Here is a 23,759-nt window from a genome sequence, read left to right as displayed (position 1 = left end):
AATCACGAAGAAGTGTTCTGTTGTCATGGCGGTGTTTTAAACTGCCGGACACTTCCTATAAACAAATATTGAGTTTAGTGGCTGTTTACCAACTGGCTGTCATGTTAAAACATAATATCACTGATTTACTCGTCCATTTACTGTGTTTTCGTGTGATAAACCAATCTCTTTTATTTTGTAATCGATCGGTACAGTCAGTAGATAATTACTTGCTCTGTAAAGGATTACTCAAGCGGGATTGATGTAGTTTATTTCCATAAAGACAGCTAATAAATAAGATTTTATCAGAATGATTTCTGATTTCCAAAGGGGATATGCCATGACCATTGGTGAACTGGGTCCTGTGAACCGTGAATGGATTAAAAAAGGCTCCCCTGTGTCTCAAATGGCTGGTTTGCAAACACAGGTACTGTACTGATATAAGAACATGTGTGTGTGAGTGAGTGTGTGTGTGATGCTGCATGCTGTATACCAGGGTTTCTCAAACTCGGTCCTGGAGGGCCACTGTCCTGCACAGTTTAACTCCAACCCTGATCAAACACACCTAGCTGTGAGTTTCTAGTGATCCTGAAGACATTGATTAGCTTGCTCAGGTGTGTTTGATCAGGGTTGGAGCTAAACTGTGCAGGACAGTGGCCCTCCAGGACTGAGTTTGAGAAACCCTGCTGTATACTTATGCAAACTTGATTTTGATGTTGATGAACAAGGTTCTCCTTGTTTCTCATTTGTTCTGATTCTTCTGATCACAGCTTCAGTTCAATAACATAGCGGCACCCAGTGTTCTTAACCGAGCCACCGGTGTGGGACCCCCTTCTCCCATCGTGATAGAGAAACTTATACCCCGTCTAGAGAGGCAGGATGATATGGAGAGCTGCAGCAGCTCCTTACGCCTCTCAGTCCTCTCAGAAGAGCGCCTGCAGGCTGCCGTCAGACTCGCCAGGAGAGATCTGCGCAGGAAACGACAGGAATCCATCAGCCGTTCCTCACTTGAACCAGTGGAGAGATCCCAGATTATCAGCCCTGAAAGAAGCAACATAGATTACAGTCCCCATGTGGTCTATCCAAGGATGTCAGATCCAAAGAAGCAAATAAAAAACGGGGATCAGGTGCTTGTTTATACTCCTCAGAATCCCAACAGGCAACTTAAACAGGGCCCATCACCCACCAAAGACCTTGATCCGAGAGTCAACAGCAATGAACCTCAGCTCAGCCAGGAGATCCGTAAATTACAGAAGGAACTGAGCACATATGTTCAAAGGATAGAGCAGTTGGTTAATAAAGGTATTCTTATTATTCCTAGTCACCCAAATGATATATTTTTCGCTTTTAAAGAGGCTTGCATGTGGGTTTTCTGCAGGACGTGTGGTGGAGGTTCTGGAGCCTGATGAGAAGCACAGGATGGAGATCCGGCGGCAAGAGCAGGCAGCCCGTTCCGCACGTATCATCTATGTGTTACAACAGCAGGTCTGTAAGCACTGCAATTCATGTACACAATGGCTGCACAGTAATATGAAGTATTTAAGAGTACTGAAGAGGAATTTAGGCTCTTTTCACTATCTCTGATATTTGCGCATTTCACCCTCAAGTGACAGTCGCACAGAACTTTCAGATTGGTCGTGAAGCATCCGTTACTCTCTGCTTATTCACCATGGTAAAATAAATTAATAATGAATAAATATATTCACACAAAACAAAAGACTGCCAATACATTTGAAAGAGAAGCATAGTAGATTTTTTAGAGCTAATTAACATGAATAACTTTTGTCCTTAAAAGTGTAAATGTATACAATTATTTCAGACATAATTATTCACAATTTCTGCTTATTCAGCATTTTTAAATTATAAAAATATCCACACAAATAATATGACCGTCAATACATTTCAAAGAAAAGCATAGTAGGTTTTCTACTGCTAATTAATGTAAATAATTGTGTAATAATTACAAAATAATTATTTTAGACATAATTATTCATAGCCACTCATTTCACAGAAATAAACGTTTTAGTGCAAACATTTTGGTAATTTTAACCTCAAACATTTATATCCACACAGAAACCTCACACGTTTATAGTTTTGATTAGAATACATAACATCTGTCGCATACAGTTTATTGGCTCAGGTTGCATCTGAAAATTCTGCAATACGCATATCAACATCAAACCACGTAGCTCCTGTGCTACTCTCCCTTGAATGACTTCTGGTCTGTCATTTGTCAGAGATGAAAAGGAGGCTTTAGAGATTCACAACGGGACTGTTTTGTTTCTCTTTTCAAGATTAAACAGATACAGGAGGATCTAGACAAGCTGCGTTCCCAGAATGTCAAACACACCCAAAAGGTACCAAAGTTTATTTTACCCAACAAATCAATATCAAAAAGGTTTGATTTTAATTTTAGCTTGATTTTGAAGTGCATGAATGAGACATGCAGGGGCTTTAAATGTTTCTGTGGTTGTCTTCTCAGTCCAAGGCAATGGACAGACTGGCTGCTGCTCACCGGGGAGCTGTAAGAGCCATGCAGGTTTTTAGCAACCAGCTGTCGGACCCTACAGAGAGCAGAGTGCCCACCCACTGCAAAGAGCTGGGTAAGCTGATTCGCCAGCTCTCTCTCTGCTCAGCCAAAGTACAGGCGGGACAAGGATCTACCGTACCAGAGACAGCCCTCGACATCCTGCAGAAATTAGAGGTGATTAATTAAATACACACTATGTATAAATGCAAAAATTAATACAAAAACCTTATTTAATGTTTTTTTGTGTTTGATTCCTCAGACGCTTGACTCAGCACTGAGTAAGCAGGAGGCACCCAGGAAAAGAGACGTAGATTTGCAGATTGTCAACCCAGTGGAAAAGACTTCTAGCCGGGTCAGGGCCCGCAGCATGTCCCCTCCTCGTCCTGCCAGAGACCCAGCTGAGAGGACCTCACGAAGACCCCGAAAGTCAGCTGCTGCAAAAAAGCCTGTTGGTGAGTCATGACAACCAAGGTGACGTTCATTTTTCAGAAAGCTTTTTGGTGTTGTATCAGTTAAGGGTTGCATAGACCCATCTTCCATGAGACTTTAAGCTTGACATCGACTAGTCGCTGATCATGGCCTATAGAGGGCGCAACAGGATAAGAAATCTTTTAAGTCCACTTTAAAATGACAAATAAATGCATACTCCGAGAGCGCTCCACAAGATATGTTTGATTATACCATCTGAATGCTCAAAATTGATCGAGAGAATGCACGTGTTAAACAGCTTATTGTACACATAAGTTAATGGCCGTTCTAAACTAATGCGCTGCTGCATTATAACACGCAAACAGATAGTAGCTCGCCCATCATGAGTAGACTGCGTGCACAGAGAAACATTCAATAGCGCAGAAATGTATTGTCAACACTGTTCTGTGTTAACAATAAAGTAGCTTAGAAAGTGAAAAGTTCTAGCATATATTTCCTAGTAACTAAAACCCATCATCACCCCCACCAATCGCAATCGCTCTCTCACTAATAAATGTAATCTTCACTGTGCTACTTTATCTGTATCTGATTTAGATCGAGCAGAAATCTGTGAGAAACATAATGACCCAAAGACAAAAGAACTAATAAAAATAAACTGTTATGTAGCAGCAATAGTCTTGTGGGCAGTGCTGTGTTATATGCCATAGATGTGCTCAAGGCAACCCTCGTTCGAGTCTCAGCTCAAGGTTCAGGCTTATTTGTTAATGACGTCATCAGCGACTAGTCCACGTGGACTCGACTTTCATCACATAAATGTCGACTTAAAAAAAAATCTCAAGTCGCTCAACCCCAATCTGTATATAAAGTGCACATACCCCAAAAATTATTTGGACACTTAAGCTGCACTTAAACTATAACAAATTTACTTTAGTGTTTACACACTTAAAATTATATCAAAACAGGTTGCATTTATTTTAAAGAAATTTATTTTGATTTATTTTAAAGCACAAACACACTTCTTCTTAGAAAATATCTAGCAGCTTTTATTTGCAGATGCAACTAGTTTTTTTGTTCTTTTTTTAGATTTTTAAAAGGGTCTTTTTTTAATGTGACTAAACTTTCTAAAATGTACAAATACTTTTCTGCGCCCCTGTATTTTGAAATAAAATCAATATTGAGTTATTTATTTAATGTGAAAATGATTTGTAGAGTGAGTTTGGTTTCAGGGTATTGCATAATAAAATCTGATATTTTTGTTAATGAATGCAGGCAGCAGACTGGCAGGGAAATCCCACAAGACCTCACAGGCTTTGGTGAAGGAGCGCAATGAAGTTCTAAAGGCAGGGCTAGAGAGCCTCATACATCATCAAAAACTCAGAGAGGCAGAAGCACAGAAACCCAACAAAACTACCAGTGCCATCAACCCAGACCATGTTAAGGTTTTTTCTTTTATTATTAATTCAGTGATGTTAGTTTTAGTTTTAGTTATAGTTAGTTATAGTAGTACTTTACTACTATAGTAATTTAGTACTTTTTTTACTTTAATGTGATGCACTAACATTCAAAAGTTTGGGGTTAGTATGTTTTTTTAAAGAAATTAATATTTTTATAAGGACGCATTAAATTGGTCAAAAGTAGCAGTTAAACATTTAAATTGTTACAAAAGCTTTATCTCAAATAAATGCTGTTCTTTTGAACATCAAATAATCCTGACATTTTTTTTATCATGGTTTCCACAAAAATATTAAGCAGAACAGTTGTTTTAAACATTGATAATAATAATAATAATAAATGATTCTTAAACACATCAAATCAGCATATTACAATGATTTCTGAAGGATCATGTGACACTGAAGACTGGAGTAATGATGCTGAAAATTCAGCTTTGCCATCACAGGAATAAATTACATTTTAAAATATATTAAAATAGAAAAGAGTTACTTAATAATTACTAATATTTCATAATATTACAGTTTTTACTGTATTTTTGATCAAATAAATGCAGCCTCTGTGAGCATTAGAGACTTCTTTCATAAACATTACAACATTACCAACCCCAAACTTTTTAATGATAGTGTATGATTGTTGATATCTTATTTTGGAGGATTTTAGATGACAGTTTTCAAAAGAATCTCAGTGATAAAAGACACACTATGCCTCAAATTAAGCAGGCGGGTCATCTTCGTGATGCCAGCTTTCAGCAGCCCACTGTCTCATCCCGACTAAGAGAGAACCAGGTACCCCAGAAAGAGCCCACTGTGCCTTGGATGCCAACTTCTCCTCACTCTCCTCCTCGCCCACGGTCAGTACATCCTACCCTCTTATCCATTACTTATTCAGACTTGACATGGTTGCACCTTTGTTTTCTACTCAAATGTATGTATATATACACAGGTGTAGTGCTGTGTCCAGCCGGCCAGAGCCCAGATGTCTGTTCTCACCTCAAAAGAGCCTTGTAAAGGAGAAGCCACAGACCAATTCCAGTACACAGCTCCTATCACATGATAGCAAACAAGCCCAAAATGAAGCCCTCAGGTATATAGTGAACCCTCTCTTCCAGATATTTAAGATATTTCTCAGGAGTTTCCAAAGAAAAAAATATAATTTCTAAATAATTATTACCTGGCTTAGTTTATATAAACAATCATCACTCTGATCCTCAATTGTGAGATGCTCTTGTTCACTGTTGAGTATGTGACCGCAGTTGATGTTCATTGCTGTGCATTTTTCATTTGCAATAGGCAAGCCTGGTTGGACCGGATGACTGCAGACAGACTGAGAGAGCTGAATCGTCTGAGTAAAGAAGAGGCTGACCGCATTAACAAACTCCGGTATAACAGCAGCTGCTTCATTATTATACTTAACCAGCGGTTCAATGAACTATGCACGCAAAAAATGAATTCTTGTGCTTTTTTAATTTAGTTCATTAAAAAGAGCTCATGCAATGCATTTATTGAACATTTTGTCACTAAATTTAACTGGGTGCAATCAAAATGCAAGTTGACAATCAATTTATGTTGGGGATACTTGAATAATGATGTTTGAAAATACAGATCTAGACAAGCTGGAAATTAATCCATCCATCTGTATGGAAGCTTGTTTCCGCCACAGAAGAAAACTCACAATTCTGACTTGTTTTCTCGCAATTTTGAGGTTTTAGAGATCTAAACTCACAATTGTGAGAAAACAAGTCAGAATTGTGAGATACAAAAGTCACAATTGCATGTTATTAATTCAGAATTGTGAAATATAACTCGCAAAATTACTCTTTTATTTTTTTATTCTGTGGCGGAAACAAGCTTACATAAATCTGTGTAGTTAATTTAACTTAATAAATATACCACTAAATTTTAGTATGCTAGAAAAAAAAGAACATTTAGTGTGTATTAAAAATTCTGCTCAGTCCTTTGCATGTAGTAGGCATAACTAAATTTAGTTAGTCAAACCATTTGTTTGAAAATTCTTTAATTGCTTTGTAAAGTTTTCCTCAATTTAATTGTTCATTGAACTTTGAATTTTTGAGTGCATGTTATCATTGATGTGTATTAATATGTGGGCATGGTAGGACCACAGTGGGCTCCCCGACAGAATGGGCGGAAAAAGCTGAGCGGGCCGTTAAAGAGAGAATTCAGCCTTTGTTGGATCGAGCACAGGTAAACACATACATCTGATGACTCCCCCCCCCCCAATCCCCCCCAAATAATGTCTGACATATTGTGTCTATCTGCAGGAGATTTAATCTCTTGCAAGACTGAGTGTACCATTGGACTGCTGTTGTGCATGTATGTTGGCATTGATGTGAATAGACAGTCATTTCTTTCTGTTCGTTTCTTTTCTTTCTCACACTTGTGCGGCAGGTGGTTGAAGCAGGAAGTGACACTCTCAGAGAGCGGCTGAAGGTTGCAGATAAGGTGAGAAACTCATTACTTTTCTAAAACTACTTACTTTCGTATTCCTGGATGAGCACTGAGGCTTTTCAATCCATATTCAATTTAAAAAAGTTCACATGAAAAAGAAAATGTGAGAATGTGACTACGCTATGCTATGCTGTGTTGTAAATGCTGGCAGCCTGGGGCCAGGGCGGATGTCCTGAGCGAAGCTCTTCTGGAGGATCTTCTGGAGGACGCAGCTCAAGCTCTGTGGGTGACGGAGAGGCAGCAGGTGGCCGAGACTGATGCTGAGAGGAAGATGCAGGGCCCCACATTAGAGAGCATGTTGCTGAGGATGGAGGAGATAGAGGTCAGTGTGTGGGAGATAAAGACATAGATTGTAAGATTTGTTAGTTTGGAGTTATGCCAATGTTCAGTCCATGATGTAATGTAATGGACTGAACTTGATATGTTTCTTTTTTATTATTATTATTATTTGTTAGAATTATTATAATTATTATTTTTATATAAAAAAAGAAATGGTTAAAAATAAAAACAAAATGTTATTATTATTGTTATTAATTGATTATTATTATTATATTATTATAATATAAAAATAGTTATTATAACAATTATAATATGAAATTATTATAATTATTATATAAAAAAGAAATTATTAAAAACTTAAATTTATATTAGGTGTAATTGTATTTGTATTAGTAATTTTATTTTTATTAGTAACTTTTTTTCTTCTGGGGATAAAACTTGAGATTTTCTTTGCATCATTTTGATTGGGTCAAAATATAAAAAATAAACTGAAGTATTAAATCAGCCGACACATAAAGCTCTGTTTTGTTACTCAGAGAGACCAGGAAGATGTGCGTCGACGCTTTGCTATGATCTCATACTCAGACCCTCTCATTTGGGAAAAAGGCACAGGTGAGACACAGTACCCACGCAGGCCATTCACATTCATCCCTGACAAAAATAGTTATCAGTTGTCCTTCTGAGAGCATTTGAAGGTCAGTCTCTGCATCTCCCCACTTTGTCCCCAGAGAGACAGACAAGTATGTGCTCTGCATTTTGTTTGGCTGATATGACAGTGATATCCACCAGATGGCAGCAGTGTAACACGTCTTGTGTGTTGCAGACGATCTGAGGAATATTTCTAGCTCCAGGCCAGCCTCTCCTCAGCCAATCAGACTGACGAAACCAGTCCTGAAGGCACCCGGCTCGGCCGACATCCTCCTTCAAAAGCCAGTGGAGACTGGGTGAGTGACTGTCAGCTGGTTTTAGAGTGTATTGACTGCGTATATGCGAGGCACATTTGGATCAGTCACAATTGAATCAGTCTTTACTTGAATTTGCAGAAGAACAGCACATTGACCAGAGTGTTTTTTTGCACTGTAATATCTGTCTGTTTAGGGAGAATTCAATAACAGCCACAAGGAAATCAAAATCTAAAATATCTGCTGGTAAAAGCTCTCTCTCCCTCCGCCTCCTCCTTCTATAGTTCTGCCAAGAGAGAGCAGGAGCCTCGCTTCTTTCTGCCCGAAGCTTTGGCAGCAGCTGTGGCTCAGTAAATGAATGAGGAAAATAAAAGAATAAATAGGGACAGTCTTGAGAGTGTGAGAGTTGTCTAAAGCGAGAGAGACGGGAAATTTAGTGGAACAGGTTCAATAGATGCATTAGAAGATTAAAATGTTTTCTCCTCTTCGGCTTCAGCTCACAGCAAGGCCCTTCAGCTCTGTGAACGCAGTGTAAACATTCAGCCTCCACTTTCTTTTTCTCTCAACATAGGAGCACAATGTCTAAACAAACTTCAAAGCATCATCTCATGTCTAATCTCAGGGAATTACAAGCGTTCAAAGTGTGTATTCTGTCTGCTACATTCTGACTAAAATGATCAGTACACCTTTTAATAATTTATATTTGCATATATTCATGTAGCAAATGCTTTTATCAAAGCAACAACACAAACAAGTCATTCTGAGTGCTGCAATACAAAGTTTCAAAGGTACAAACTAGTATAGAGATGTAAGTGTGACAGTGAATAGTAGAGAGCGTACAGTATGTGTAATAGTATATACTATATTTCATGTGCTGCTTTTCACTGAGTTTTACAAAATGACAAAATGTCACATTTCTGTCACTGAATGACTATTGAATATTTATTGGTAGGTGTAATGTGTTTATTGGTATATGGTAGGACTAATAAGTAGTTTTTTATCTATCGAATTTGGTGAAATGACAAGCTAAATAAAACCCCTACACTTTCATTGGGTGAACATTTTTTTCCCACAGCAAATTATCAAATCTAGCACAAGAGCTTCTACATGTGAATATTATAATCAAAATATATTACATTTTATAATTTATAATATATATTACATGTAAGTGTATAAGTAGAAATAATACACATTACAATAATAAATAACAGGGTTCAAGAGTTTTATGTTGACCTGAAATGTACAGCTGGCACCATAAAATATTCACAGAAAAGAATACGCTAAAACACACACAGAAACGAAAGTCTTGAACAATAATACTTGATACTAAATAATTAAGCATGCTTACACACACACACACACACACACACACACACAAAGCTAAAAGTGGCCATGGCTACTTCAAATGTTTTGGCATCCCGTCGTGGACGTCAATCGAAATCAGACTCTAGAGAATCTTTCTGCACTGGTTGGGTTCCGATCGGGCGAAACCCCTAGGACTAGTTATTGAACTTTTGTTCAATAGGTTTCTTTTAAAAAACCTTTTTGTTTGTCTTGAGCCAAGGATTCCAAAGATATAAAACACTTGAGCCTACTACAAACTGTTTAGGGGTTATGAGCCATTACGTACTTTTTTTTTTTTATCTTTTTTTTGGGGGGGGCATTTTTTTTTTTTTATTAGGATTGGATAGTAGCTAGACAGGAAGTGAGGTGGGAGAGAGAGGGGGGACGGGATCGGGAAAGGTCCACGAGCCGGGACTCGAACTCAGGTCGCCCGAAGCTCAACGGCGCCACACTTCGGCGCACTTTTGATCGCTGTAGCGCCACCATCGGGCCGATTGGGGCGAGCCTTGGTGACGTTGTTGACGGGGTGGATACTACCATACCTCAAACTTTCAAGTCTCTACGACTTACTGTTTGGTCTCCCTGATCACTTTTAGGGGAGAATGCTAATCCTTGGAAATGCTAACAATTGCAATAGGGGATGGATGGATGGATGGAGATATGGCTGCCAACTGCTGCTGCCTCTCTGTTATCATACAGTGCTGCAGTGTTGGGCATTTGTTCACTGGTCCCAGGTCAGTGAGCATCATGCTTCACTGACTATCTTTGTCCAACAAAAAAGCACCAACTTCAATCTGGAACCGGTACAGATAGAGGACAAGGCACTGTAGTCCTTTTATAGTAATATTTGTGTTACCATACCTCTGCATGTAAACAGTCAATTAACATCCCAGACGGTAACCATAAGGACTGATGAGCCCCACTTGGAGATTTGTTTACTCTCCCCATATTCCAGTGCACTCACCATGGGTATTTGGGCAAGCGTGGAATGGATGCCACAGGCTGAGTGGGCCATGGGTACTCTCCACTGCCCTGATCTGAACCTTTGTTTGGATTTATTTATCCTTAGCTAGTCACTTTATGCTGTCAGAAAACACTGGCTCTGAAATATCACTGCACAAGGAGGCTATTCTTCAGTCTCTCTCTTGTCTGTGTTGAAACATGAGCAATGACTGTGACCACGATTAAGATCCCTCTGGAGAAATCCAGTGAGCTGCAGTGACTGAAAGGGATGCAGGGATCAAGGGTCTATCAGTTATACTGACAGTTGTCCAGTAGAGAAATCACATAACAGTAATTTTGTGAAATCACATAACAGTAATTTTGTGAAATATGTTATTGCAATTTTATATGTAATTTATTCTTTGATTGTAAAGCTGAATTTTCAGCATCATTACTCCAGTCTTCAGTGTCCCACGATCCTTCAGAAATCATTCTAATATGCAAAAAAAAAAAATTATACACTACATGAAAGTGTTTTTTACATACTGCATTTTAATTTCACCAATATAAATAGATAAAAAGCACTATAATTTGACAAATGACACTTGGAATGTAAATTTTGTATTGATTTGTGTAACTTATCAGAAATGCCCAATTTTTGTATGGAAAAGGTTAGTACACCTGTTTTTTTCATTTTTTTTATCAATACATCAGGTGCATCAGGCTTTCCTGTAGCTCAAAAAGTAGAGTGTTGGCGCTAGCAACGCCAAGGTCATGGGTTCGATTCCCAGGGAAAGCAAGAACTGACAAAAATGTAAAATGTGTACCTTGAATGCAATGTAAGTCGCTTTGGATAAAAGCGTCTGCCAAATGCATAAATGTAAATGTAAATGTAAATGTAAATCAGTTAGATAAAATGAAGTACAAATTAGTTGAACCACATTAAAGAGTAAGGCCTACACTTTGTTTTCTTAATGGGGTGCACTAACTTTTTCCCACAGCGCTGTAGTTAGTAAGTAATAATAGCAGTTACTTGTATCCAAAGCAACTTGTATTACACTCAGTGCTATCACTTTACAGGACAAAATCTTGAGATCACTTTAGGATCCTTGTCTAGTTGCCAGCTGGCCAACATAATGCAATATTTAATTTCTTTGACTTAGGAAATGGCTGTCATCAAAAGCTTTTTGCAACTTATTCTTGACTAATCCATCCAAAAGAAGTGTCCATATCTGCCTTCATCCTGCTTGCACAGTATAATGACAACTTGGCAACTGCTGCTCCTTTAAAAGCCACACAAATGGACATTACACTGTTGATCAGAAAGTTACAGCCAATCTACTCATCAATGTCATTTATTCTTCTGGCCTCCGTCGTTAATTCTCTCCTGATGTTACAGTTTTATATATTAGAATCAACCTAATGGTGCAATCAAACTCTCAGTGAGCATTTTACATCCTTTTTGCAGCTTATTTACATCAGAATGGACGATTATTGGGCGGATGTGGCCGAGAAAGATAAAACTCGTGGAAAATGAATTATGCAAAGCATTATGGTAATTACTCGGCTTTTAGTACAGCAACTAAAGGCCAAGGCCGAACAGAGGATTTATGATGGGAAACCAGTAAAATGTTATTTGCGAATGAAATGTGCCACTAGAGGGGGCAACAACTGGGGGCTTTTTGGCGGTGTAGCACATGCTCATGGGAGGTAATTTGAAGAGCGGAAATTGAGCCTTGATGTTGATTAGCACGAAGAGCTTATTATTTGTTGTCTAATATCTGATTACCTGTGAAGGCAACACACTGTTTGAAACGGAAACACTGTGGAGTTTGTAAATGGCACACACAAACTGATATTATATAATCCGGATTTATTCCCGGATTCAGAAGGCTGCACCCAGTTCATTTGTCACTGCTAGGCTGGTTGCAAAGAGGCAATGTGTGTCCTTACTTCAGCACAATAGAGAGCTGTCAGTGCGGCTTTGCTTTTTAGCTTTAGTTTTTATTGTTATGATTATTCAGAGAACCACTTTGGCTTGAGAAAAGGAATGTTAGGGGACCCAGGGGAGAAGCATTATCAATCATAAAAGCATCAAACAGACCAATCTGTGCACTGAAATCACCAGCCACTCCTCTTCCATTCTAGTCCATTTTAGTGCGCTCTTTCAACATCAATATTTCACACAATACACAGACAGAGAGGAAGTCTTCAATGTGGATTGTCACTCTGCACCATTCATTTTCTGAATGGCTAGGTTGATATTTTAATTTGACAAAAATGGCATTTGAAACATTTTGCACTGGATTTGATTGTATCTATCTTATCCATGAGTAAAAGTGGGCGGCACATACAAGTGTTACAGGTGGTTGTAGAGGAGAGGAGAATTTCAGAGATGTAGCGAGTTACTACATTTTGGAAAATTACTTTTTTTAAATTACTGAAATGGCTTTTATTATTTTATACTTCTATTCAGCAAGGACACATTCAATTGTTCAAAAGTGACAGTAAATACGTTTATAATGTTACAAAAGATTTCTATTTTCAAATAGAATAGCTGTTCTTTTAAACTTTGTTCATCAAAGAAGCGTGAAAAAACTGCATCATGGTTTCCACAAAAAGTATAAAGCAGCCCAACTGTTTTCAACAATAATAATAAATGTTTCTTGTGCACCAAATTGGAATGATTTCTGAAGGATCATGTGACACTGAAGACTGCAGTGATGATGCTGAAAATTCAGCTTTGCCAGCACAGGAATAAATTACAATTTAAAATAGTTCTACAAACGTAATTCAGGATAAATTCTTTGAAAACAAGCCTTATAATCTTATACAAGTTTGCTGCTCAAGTAGATTTGTCTTGTTTTAATTGATCTTGTTTGCTTTGCAGTCGAGTGCTATTAAATCTTACACTCTGCAACAAACACTCACTGAATGAGGTTTTCTAATGCAGAAGAGTCAGGAACAGAATCATAAAGGAGTGATAGTTCATAAGTGGTGATATCTTATAATGTCCTGTGTCTGCATCCGCACAAAGAGTTTATGGGTGTTGAAGGTCTCAACAATAGAGTGACCAACACATCTAAGAGAGTGTCTGATCCCCCACTTCTGTTTCAAAGCTTAAAGAGATCAATGCAGAGCTCGTGGTGAGGCTGCCTCTTTCGGTTTGATCTTCATCCTCTGTTCTTTAACCTTTTAATTCATACCGCCATCTCTATTTCTTTTCCTCCATCTCTTTCTCCATCTAACCTTGTCTGGCTCCGGCTCCTTGACGGTAACCTTGCTTCTGGTTATGGCCCTCTCACTGGATGAAAACCACAAAACTGGAGCCCTTTAGCTTTATTGGTTTTGATCTCTGGCTTCTGAATATTGATAGAGCATTGGTCGTCCAGAATCTCATCCACTGACTTTTACACGTCTCATTTCTGTTTGCACAACCTTATTACTGCTGCCTTTCACCATTATATCACTCCCGTCTGTTCAGGTCAAAATGCTGTTCGTCTACGGTCTGCAGCTTTTCTGATCCATTCTGTATTCCTTGCAAGAACTTCAAAGCAATGTTTCGATCTTGTAACCTTTGTCGGCCATTTAAAAAGCACAGAATGACACACCTGCAATGTTATGTATGTAAAATGTATTTATGTAATATAAAATATAATTTATTTTTAACATTTATTTATGTATGAGGTGTTTATTTATTTAGAATAATTTATTACACAAATGTGTATTCTTAACCACACATTTGCATATGAACAACCATTCTGTATTTATTTGGATTCTGTGATTTCGTTTGTCAAAAGTGGTGAATTTTTCATTGAAAGAACTGGATCACAAAAGTAATTTACTTGTGAATCAATTTACACTGGTTGCACAGAATAGAAATAGAAAATACATTTCTGTAAATGTGTTTTTATTCACATTCTCTGTGAAGAGGTTCACTAGATGGTGCTTCACCCTCCTTTTAACTTGCTAATTGCCCTTAAGGCATGCTGTGACACTCTAGAGAAGTGTAAAATTCACTATAGTTATTGTTTTATAGGTGTTAACTTCTCCCCATTTGTTATTGGCTTCCTCATTGTTTATTAAGCTTCCCTAAGAAAAAGTTCTCCTAACATCTCCCTTGCCTCATGCTATCGGCCAAACGCACTGGAACGTGTTCACAAGTCAGCCCAGCATTGTGTCTGCTCGTATAAATCACATGTGGAGCTCTGACAGTGTTTTTTTCTTCTGATTGTGACTGCTGGAGCTTGTGTTGAAAGGAGGAATGGGAGAAATTTTGGTCATTATTTTTGGCTCTCCACCGTGCCTTACCAGGCTTGTTTTGACAGAAGAAGCCTGGAAAGCCTTTGCCCGTTTCACTGTGCGTGTGCATGCTTGTTTTACATCTTACAGAACTGCATGTGCGTTCAGAACCTCGTATGACCTTTCTTGCTTGCATAACTTCAGAGCCACATTAACAGAAGGGACTCCTTCTAATTTGAATCCCCAAATTAAGCGTTTACCTTGACCGTCCTTTCACCCGTTTTTGTTGCAACTGCTCAAAGTTTGACATTATTCTCCCAGCAGCGGTGAATTCCTTACTTCTCTAGAGTACCACAGCACGCTCTAAACGCTTGAGGTAGCTGTTAGCCAGAGCGGTATTCTATTAGCCGCACAAAGAGGCGCCTTGCGGGAACGGTAAAGGGGAAGTGATTGTACAATAGCAGCGCCGGCCACCATAATATTCCATTAGAAAATAAATGGCCCTTGTGAGCTTTTGGAGGCCTTGCGCTTTAAGTGTCTAGACTGAGCTTGCGTCCAATATTTCTGTTAAAGGCAATCTGGAATAGTAGTTGTGAGGTGTTTCTTACTTCTGCTGCTAAATATGAAGGTGGAAAGTGTGCTTTAGAGGGTCTGATTAACACCAAGTGTACCCAGTGTGGTCCCGATGAGACGGCTGGTGCGCTGAGCTCACATGGAAGTGATCTGAGGGAGGGGTTGAGATGTTTACAAGAGTGCTTTTGATTCCAGATTTAACACCTCTTAAATCAAAATTGAATATTCATTTAGAGTATTCATTTGTTGTGATTGTGTTTGTATCACTCTTTAATTCCCTTAACAGAATGGTGGCATGATGAGCTAATTGGAAATGTTTCTGTTTAACCACATTTCGAATAATTAAGATGTTTTAATGTCCCTTATCAGCATATTAGTATAATTTCTGAAGGATCATGTGAAAGTGAAATGCCATCACAGTAATACATTATATTTTAAGATATATTAAAATAGAAAATCGATATTTCTAATTGTAACAATATTTTACAATATTACTGTTTTTACTGTATTTTTGATTAAAAATGCAGCCTTGGTGAGCATAAAATAATATATATATATATATATATATATATATATATATATATATATATATATATATATACATATATTCTATCGAGTACTGTAATCTGATTGTTTAATACAGATTAAATTAAATTACAAACTGTGCTGTCTTTGGTGTAGCCTTTAGCTATGCACACAAGACAAGAACAAGTAAACCTGAAAATAATTTCTGTTGTCTTTAGATGCATACATTTGAAATGATATGACCTTTATGAAAGAGTGAGCAAAATGCATGAGAATTTCTTTTTTCTTCTGTTTACAGGGCTGCATCAGACACGTCGATGCTAGATGAGGAGTGTTTAACTCTAAATGACCCCAGGAATCCAGTCTCAGCTGGAGGGGAAAGCACACGAGGGACGTACCTTACTGTGCCGCCCAGCATGCAGAGGAGTATCCAGAAATACAGGGAGAACCATGATGCCTTCCTATGCCTGGTCTCACATGAGGCTTTGGGGAGCTTCAATCCCTGGGCAATAGCAGACAGGTTTGAATCTAATCATTTCTTTATTAATAATACATATCAATCAAAACTGAAGTGTGGAAAGAACTCAAATGAAAATGCATGATTCGTTAAGGATATTAGTAACATTAGTGACTGGAGAACATGTAAATGCACTGTGGCAGTAAAACACAGTTTTTTTTTAGTTTTTGTCTTTTTCCACACAAATTAAGATTATAGGGGCAGATTATTGATTAATAATTAGTTTCATTGCACAGTACTATATTATGACCTCAATACACTTTTTGCCATAGTGCATGGTTTCTAAACGAATACATTTTGACATATTTATGGCCATCCAGACTTGCTCGGTAGCACGCCTGGTACATTATTGCACTTGTAATGCAATAAAACATTTACATTACATTTACATTTAGTCATTTAGCAGACGCTTTTGTCCAAAGCGACGTACAAATTAGGACTAAATTAAGCGAGTCGTCGTGAAGAGGCAAAAAACAACGCAAGAAGTGCTCAAAATACGAAGTTCAGGCATTATTCAGAGAGGCATAAGCCCGATAAGCGAGGATTTAAACTAAGGAAAAAGGAAGAGGAAAGGTTTTTTTTTTTTTTTATCAGGTTAAGTGCTCACGGAAGAAATGGGTTTTCAGCATAAAAGAGCAAGACGCAAGCTAAAATGGTATGGTTACTTCAGAAAATTAACTTTCATCTTACATTTGCTTTTGTTAACACTTTTGAATACTGGTTATTGGACATTTCAGTTTTTAATGTTGTGAAATCTGCAAGAAATTTAATATTTTTCAGAAATTACACCACAGGCATGTTTTTTCAATGACCGGGCTTTTTCTAAAATTATAGAAAGAACTGTTAATTTTTAACGTTGGGAGTGGGAGATCACAAAAAAGTTTTATTTTATTATTTATATAATATGATTGTATTTATTAATATTTAGAATTTTAATACCTTTCATTTTGATTTTCATTTTTTTTGTTTTTTTTGTTTAAGGTTTTGTAATTGTATGTGCTTTTGTGATTTTTATTTGTTATTATTATTATTTTTTTTTTATATTTCTATATCTTAAAAGTCACGATGAAACAGAAGTAGTGACATATATTTTCCTATGTATTGTGAGTGAAACAGATTTTCAAAAAGTATATACACCACAGGCATGTTTTTCAATGAGCCTGGGTTGGAAAATAATCTTGCATTACTTGTTGTCATTTAGATGCCAAATGATGTCAAGAACCATAATGTATTTGCCATTGTAATGTTATTTGCCATTATCTGAATTTTAATGCAGTGACTTCAGTAAACAACTGAATTATGTGTGTATGGAAGCTGAAGTGTGCATGTCTCCCATTGACATATAACCTAAATTAGCTCTTACTCATTCAGCACTGATATCTGCAATTTCCTGACATATGTAATTTGTGCTTAAGACATGTACCTGGATGTATAAACACTGAAAGCTCAGCTCTTCTATTTGCACTCAGAGCAACAGCAGATTAATCATAAGCCTCAGCGTGTTTCCCACAGTGACACCGCTAGTAGGAGTTGAGATTGTTTACAGCCTCTCGGCTATAATGATCCTCGCACACGATGCTATTTTAAATGTAAATATTAGCTCTGTTTTTTGATGGGTGCTAATGTAGAGCGTGCTCCTGTGCAAATGAGCGTCTTTGTTGTTCCACTAGTGCTCCTGCACGCCCACCTCACCATTAGCATACTTAACAGAATTTTTAAGTTGGTGCAATGCGGTGGATATTTATCAAGTCCTTCTAGTTCACAGAGAGCACACTTTTAACAACGGTGGGAAGAGCAACACTAAAACCAGAATCTGATCCTCAAGCTGAGGTCTCATTTGTCAAACTTGATCCTCGCGCCATGGGCTGTGTGGGTGGTGAGAAGAATTGTTGTAAAAATAATTTACGGGAGCAAGAAAGTGAGGAATCAAAAAGTGAAAATATTTACCTGTGTGCTGTGGCTTGACATTTTTTGTTATTGCACGGATATAAAATGAAATTGAGTGTCTATTTTTTTTTGCAGAGGTCAGTGTTGCACCGTAGAGACTCTGAATGGTTATTATTCTAGAGAAATAGAGAAGATTCGAAATGTCACGGCAATTAGTGCTGCTGCTGGGAATGGATGCGGGCACTTGTCAGTCTGCAGTGCATTGTGGGTAATAAGAGCCTTGAAGGCAGTCAAGGCCTTGAGTGAGCACAGACTGACTGCTCTGCTCTTTACGCCGAGGAATATTTGCCTCAGAAGAGGAATTTAGATGATCTTATCACTGTCCTAAAGACATAGACAGAAGTATTTTCTTTTTTTTTGAATGCAGTTAAAAAAAACAAAAAAAACTGTGACTAGGCATACTGTAAATAATAGCTTTTTTTGTACTCGAAGAAGTGCCTTGGACTCTTTTCTAAAAGTATAGAAAGAAGTAACCGTTATTTTTTTAAAGTTGGGAGATCACAAAACAGTTTTATTTTATTATTTATATACTAGTATTAATTAATACTTAGAATTTTAGTACCTTTTATTTTTAGATTTTCATTTTTCTTTTTCATTTGTTTAAGGTTTTGTAATTTTATGTGCTTTTTGTCATGTTTATTAGTTATTATTATTATTATTATTATTACATTTAATTATTTAATTTAATTATAATATTTCTATATCTTAAAAGTCATGATGAAACCGAAGTAGTGACATATCTTTTCCTAATTCTTATGTTTTGTGATGTACTTCTGAGTGAAACAGATTTTCAAAAAGTAAAATTGTTGGGCAGGGACTTGGATCTATGCTTCAGTTATTGATTTGATTTTGAGATGTGGCGAATTAAATAATTGGAGAAGTTTGGATACCTCACCCGAGACAAGTCGTTTTATACCGGAATATATATTTTGATTAAACATTATGAGATCAAAACATTTAATAAATGAAGCATATGCACAAATGAATTGTTCACAATAAGATTTATAACATTTATACAACAGTAGATCAATAACAACACTGACGCTAAAATATACCAAACATGTTCATTCTGAATGAGGCAATTATAATAACTAAGATTAAAGGGGAAGTACGTACTATTTGTTATGTTAAAATACATTATCTTAACGTGGTTTATTGTTTATTGACTACTATTAGGATCACATTAATGGGTTTATATCCCCCAGGCACCATTAAAACATTGAGAGCGGTCTGCTCAGATCTGTCAATCTCTTTGCAGCTCAACCTACTGAATAGACCTTATGCGCCAGAGAAACAAGCATGTAGCCATTTTTAGAATTTTGTGTTTGAACTTCAGGTTTTGCGGTTGCTCTGTATATTTCTATGGCATTGCTGTCAAAGAGTAATTAGCTGGTGATGGATTTACTTATTGTAGAGTTAACTTGTCTTAAGTTTAAAATCATTGGTTACCCGTAAGCCAATCACATAACGTTTGGTTATGACGTGTGTTATGCGTCCGGCTCAGCCGCATCGAACTTCCACTGTAAACACATGTATGATGCGAAAACAAAACCATCGAGCGAAATACCGGAGTGAACATGGCTGTGAACGACTTTTGCAGATTATGTGAAGTAAATCTACGCATCCACGGTACAATCAGCGTCTACGTCACGGCTCTCAGCCCGCCCTCTGTTCGTTGATTGGCCGGCTGTTTTGAGGCCGGAGGAAAACTGGGAGATAGGTCGCTATCTCAGACTGAGTACAGAAGCGAACTGAAATTGAGCGGAAGTACGAAGTGCTGTGGAAATACAAACAGGAAGACAGAACATAACGAGCACAGCGCTGAAAAGGGGAGTGGCTATGAGAGTTTGGGGAGTGGCTACTGTATCAGGCGGAGCCAGAGGGTGTTCTGCATTTAGATCTTTAAAATTTAAACGAGTCATGAACACGCCAAAGCAAACTAGGTATTGTGATGCAATTCCTTACAGTGGACTTTGATGTGTCCAGTTTAGACAGCCTCAAACAGTGTTAGCCCACTCAGCTGCTAGCTTATGACACATAGCAATACAACTAAAAATATTCTTAATATCTGGGACCTTTCATTAAAAGTAGCCTAGTTTTACCCATTGAGACATGCCTTCATGTAGCACCCGTAAGAGCTGTGTTTGGGTTGGGGAGGCGTGTCGCGGAAAATGGGCGTTTGCAAAATATACTGTATTTTTGTAATTCTGCTAGGTGCTACTAGTGTCGCAGAAACTACATACTTCAACATGTTTTGGGTGAACTATCCCTTTAAAGTAAACTGAGCAGTAAGTGCTATGAGATTGTAACACTTTTTCCCCTTGTTTCCCTCAGTCTGGCGGATGAGCTAATGGCCGAGGCACTGGCTGATGTGGCGGCAGAGTTCCAGGATGTTTGTGAAGAGTATGCGGAAGCTGTTTTCACGTCAGAGTTCCTCCAGCCTGTGCAGTCTCCCACTACATCAGTGTCATAGAAGCTCATCATAAACAACTTACAAGTTTTTGGAATTGAAAATTGTAATATCCAGGTTTATATATTTGTATGTTTACGTTTTCATGCTTTAAATATAGAACATACCGGTCAGTGTTTACTCAGACCGGCATTTTTGCTGTAATGCGAAACCTTAGTGGGCGGTCTGACTTCTAAATGCAAACAGATGCTTTTTAGCACACGGCTAACAAATGTCACATCAATGTGTCATAATCCATGCAACCTTCTTTGTGCATTAGTCAATGCAGTAGTTAGTTGCTATTCAGCACAGAGAAAAGCTTTAAAAGAACCTCTACATTATTTATGCATTGGAAATTCTAAGATTCACACTGTTATCCATAAATACCTCACGCTAGAGGATCACTCACTTCCTTTTGAAATAAGCATTATTAGAGGCATTAATGCTATCCGCATCAGAACACAAACTTGTTGCTTTGTGGACTGATTTCACACACTCTAAAGCATATGTTTTGTTCCTGCTAATTGCTCTCCATATGTTGGCTGTGATCCCTAGTGTGATTGGATTGGTGAGGTATTTAGAGAATGTGTATAGTTTGTGGCAGGGCCTGAGGGGAGAATGGCCTTCAGTTGAGTCCAGATGTTGGGCAGGTACAGTATGCTGGGAATGTCACCGGACAGGACACGTAGGCACTAGTCTTTACAAAAAAAATGTCCATAGGGACCATGTGCAGAAATGATACACGCCTACAGCTCTTATATAACCAAGGCTATAATTAATCAGAAAGTGTGTAGTTTAGGCATCTAAAATGAGGGTCTGCGTCTTTGTGTGGTTTTAAAAGTATCGGTTGTCCCATTACTGTTTAATTCTAATGTAGTGAGCAGATTTTAGGGAACGTTTCTTAACCTCAAGCTGCAGTTTAAACCCCCCCAGATGTGAGTCACAGGTTTCTTCCATTTCTGTTCAGCAACCTACTTATTTGTGAAAAGTGCCAAAAGCAAACTAATAGCACAACATAACTGCATTTGCCAGTAAATTCTAGGCTTGGTGCCATGAATTATGATGAATGCTGTGACTCTACAGGAAAATAGTCACCAGTTCGTCATGAACTTGTTCTTGGTTGTGTTTTTATTGCTTGTGAAAGACGTCTGTTAAATTGTATTGTATTTATAATCATGATTTAATTTATAATGGAAATAAATGTTTCTTTCAAGCATCTCCCTGGCCTTGTACCCTGGATGAAATTGCTTTTAAAAGAAAAAGTTGAAATGAATTGAATTATATATGTTTTTTTTCCTACGTTCAGTCGGCGTAATCAGTGTTATCTATCTTTCTGCTTGTTGGGCCTGCAGGCTGTTTCTCTCCTGCTGCTTTTACCAGAAACTCAATGCAATGTCTGGAGTCAAAGTATTTTGTCATTGGGTTTTCCTGCCTGCTACAAATAGGCCGGGTCCTTTAAGGAGTGTGCTAATGCAACATGGGCAGTTTTGCCTGGAAGTGAAAAACTCCAGACTTCACCTCTATCAATAGTCATTTAGAGCTACTCCAGAACAGTTCATGTAGGATCCCTGATACGCAGCAATGCCTTATGTTAGACTAGGATGAGCTGGGGTTATTTTATATACTGTACATGGCAACACAAAACACTCTTTTCATACAGACACTGAGCTGTTAAACATGCTCATGGAAAATGCACCACACTTGGCCTTGATTTTGCCACTTTTTCTTTCAATTACTGTTTGACAGCTAGCACAAGACTCATATTTTATAGTCATTACACCCCAACATTAATCAGCTAAACTGATGTTAGATGTACTGTGACGGAGTTGGTTATTTAAAGGCCTGAGGAGGAATCGCAACATCATGATTTATGAACAAGCTAACATTTTGCACGGTCATCTTACTAAAGGACTACAGAGATAAGTGCCATTGGCAGGGTGAAGATATTTACTTCTGTTTTGTACTGCACACACCCTTTTGCACTTCTGATTTCACAATGCATTTACTCAGTTTGCCGGCAGGCATGAACAGAGCCTGTGGTCCCTCAGCTAGGCAACTGTTTGTATCGGCTGAGTGGAAGTTATGCTGTTGGCCAAATTTTGAAGCACTTAAGGGATTTTTAAGGTAACCCTTGTGAAAGTTTCTTTTCGCAACAGTTTTAACTATGATCTCAGAGGAGTTTTGAGTCATTCTTCAATTGTGATGACAGATTCTGTCATGTCACTCACTTTCAGATGGCAAAAACAACAACCTGCAACATACACAACTACTAACCATATATTTGAACACATTCATAACTAACTCAGTCCCTGAACCTCAGCCTTGTTTTCATTACAATATGGCTCAATGTGCTTGAGTTAAATAGATTGGTAGTTAATTTAGGCTAGTTTATTTTTGTGATGTTTTGTGGTATTAGTTGGCTTTAAAAAATACACTCTGTTGGATACAATCACAGAAAATATTATATTTAAAGTTTTAAAAATGGCTAAAAATATTCAAGTTAACTTTTGACGCCCCATTTATGCTGTAAATCAGTTTTCAATAACATTTATTTTAAGTTACAAAGCTCAATTAATGTATTATGTATCCGTGTCTATTTAATGGCATTTATACAGTACTAGTCAAAAGCTGACTCTCAAAATTGTGTGAATGGAATTGACCTGTTTATATTTGACTATGAATTATATTGTATAATTGAAAGACTTTATGCTGCTAGCACAGCTTAAAAACACACTTGTTACTGCACTATCATTAGCAAAGTTATTGTTCATTGAACAAAGCAATATGCTTCAGAGTATTAATACATGCAATTATTCACAACCTAAACACAAGCCCTACTCTTCTGCACAATGGTAACGATCAAAACTTTAACATAATAGAAACTCTTTCAAATGTCAAACATAACTGAAGATTAAACATTAACAGATGTTTCCCTTTACTCAAAAACAATATTTTTATATATCAAAATATCATATTAAAATATTATAATATATCAAAAACACCATTTCCAGCAATGTGCAAAGCATGCTGGGAACTAAAAATGGTGTCTATAATGGAGCTAATTCTCTTAAAATAAATAGGTAGCCTTTTTTCCTTAATTTTATCAGCTTTATCGGTTCCTCAATTCAAACCTCAAAACTGTGATGTTTCCTTAAAAAAAAAGTATCTCTTGGTTTTATTAGTG

General features: G+C 37.5%; 1 protein-coding gene across 5 annotated transcripts; it reads left to right on the top strand.

Annotated features, from left to right (window-relative positions):
- Positions 1 to 21,846, top strand: kiaa0753 (KIAA0753 ortholog). Of its 5 annotated transcripts, none has more exons than XM_079886327.1 (17): positions 1 to 406; positions 750 to 1,281; positions 1,358 to 1,464; positions 2,274 to 2,336; positions 2,462 to 2,683; positions 2,769 to 2,961; positions 4,208 to 4,377; positions 5,107 to 5,240; positions 5,333 to 5,473; positions 5,680 to 5,769; positions 6,504 to 6,591; positions 6,796 to 6,849; positions 7,007 to 7,177; positions 7,671 to 7,746; positions 7,958 to 8,078; positions 15,961 to 16,182; positions 20,461 to 21,846. In XM_079886327.1, exons 1-17 carry the CDS (start codon positions 290 to 292, stop codon positions 20,597 to 20,599), a joined length of 2,640 nt encoding a protein of 879 aa, XP_079742453.1. In that variant the 5' UTR covers positions 1 to 289; the 3' UTR covers positions 20,600 to 21,846. The 5 variants fall into 5 exon arrangements, with proteins under 5 accessions (XP_079742453.1, XP_079742454.1, XP_079742450.1 ...); XM_079886328.1 differs by having other exon boundaries at positions 5 to 406; positions 4,208 to 4,371; positions 5,110 to 5,240; XM_079886324.1 differs by having other exon boundaries at positions 216 to 406; positions 5,110 to 5,240.
- The last annotated feature ends 1,913 nt before the right edge of the window (positions 21,847 to 23,759 follow it).

Source organism: Squalius cephalus (assembly GCF_949319135.1).
Source record: "Squalius cephalus genome assembly, chromosome: 11".
NCBI lineage: Eukaryota > Metazoa > Chordata > Actinopteri > Cypriniformes > Leuciscidae > Squalius > Squalius cephalus.
The sequence above is the reverse complement of the archived record's forward strand: the minus strand, read 5'-3'. Positions and strand labels throughout refer to the sequence as shown.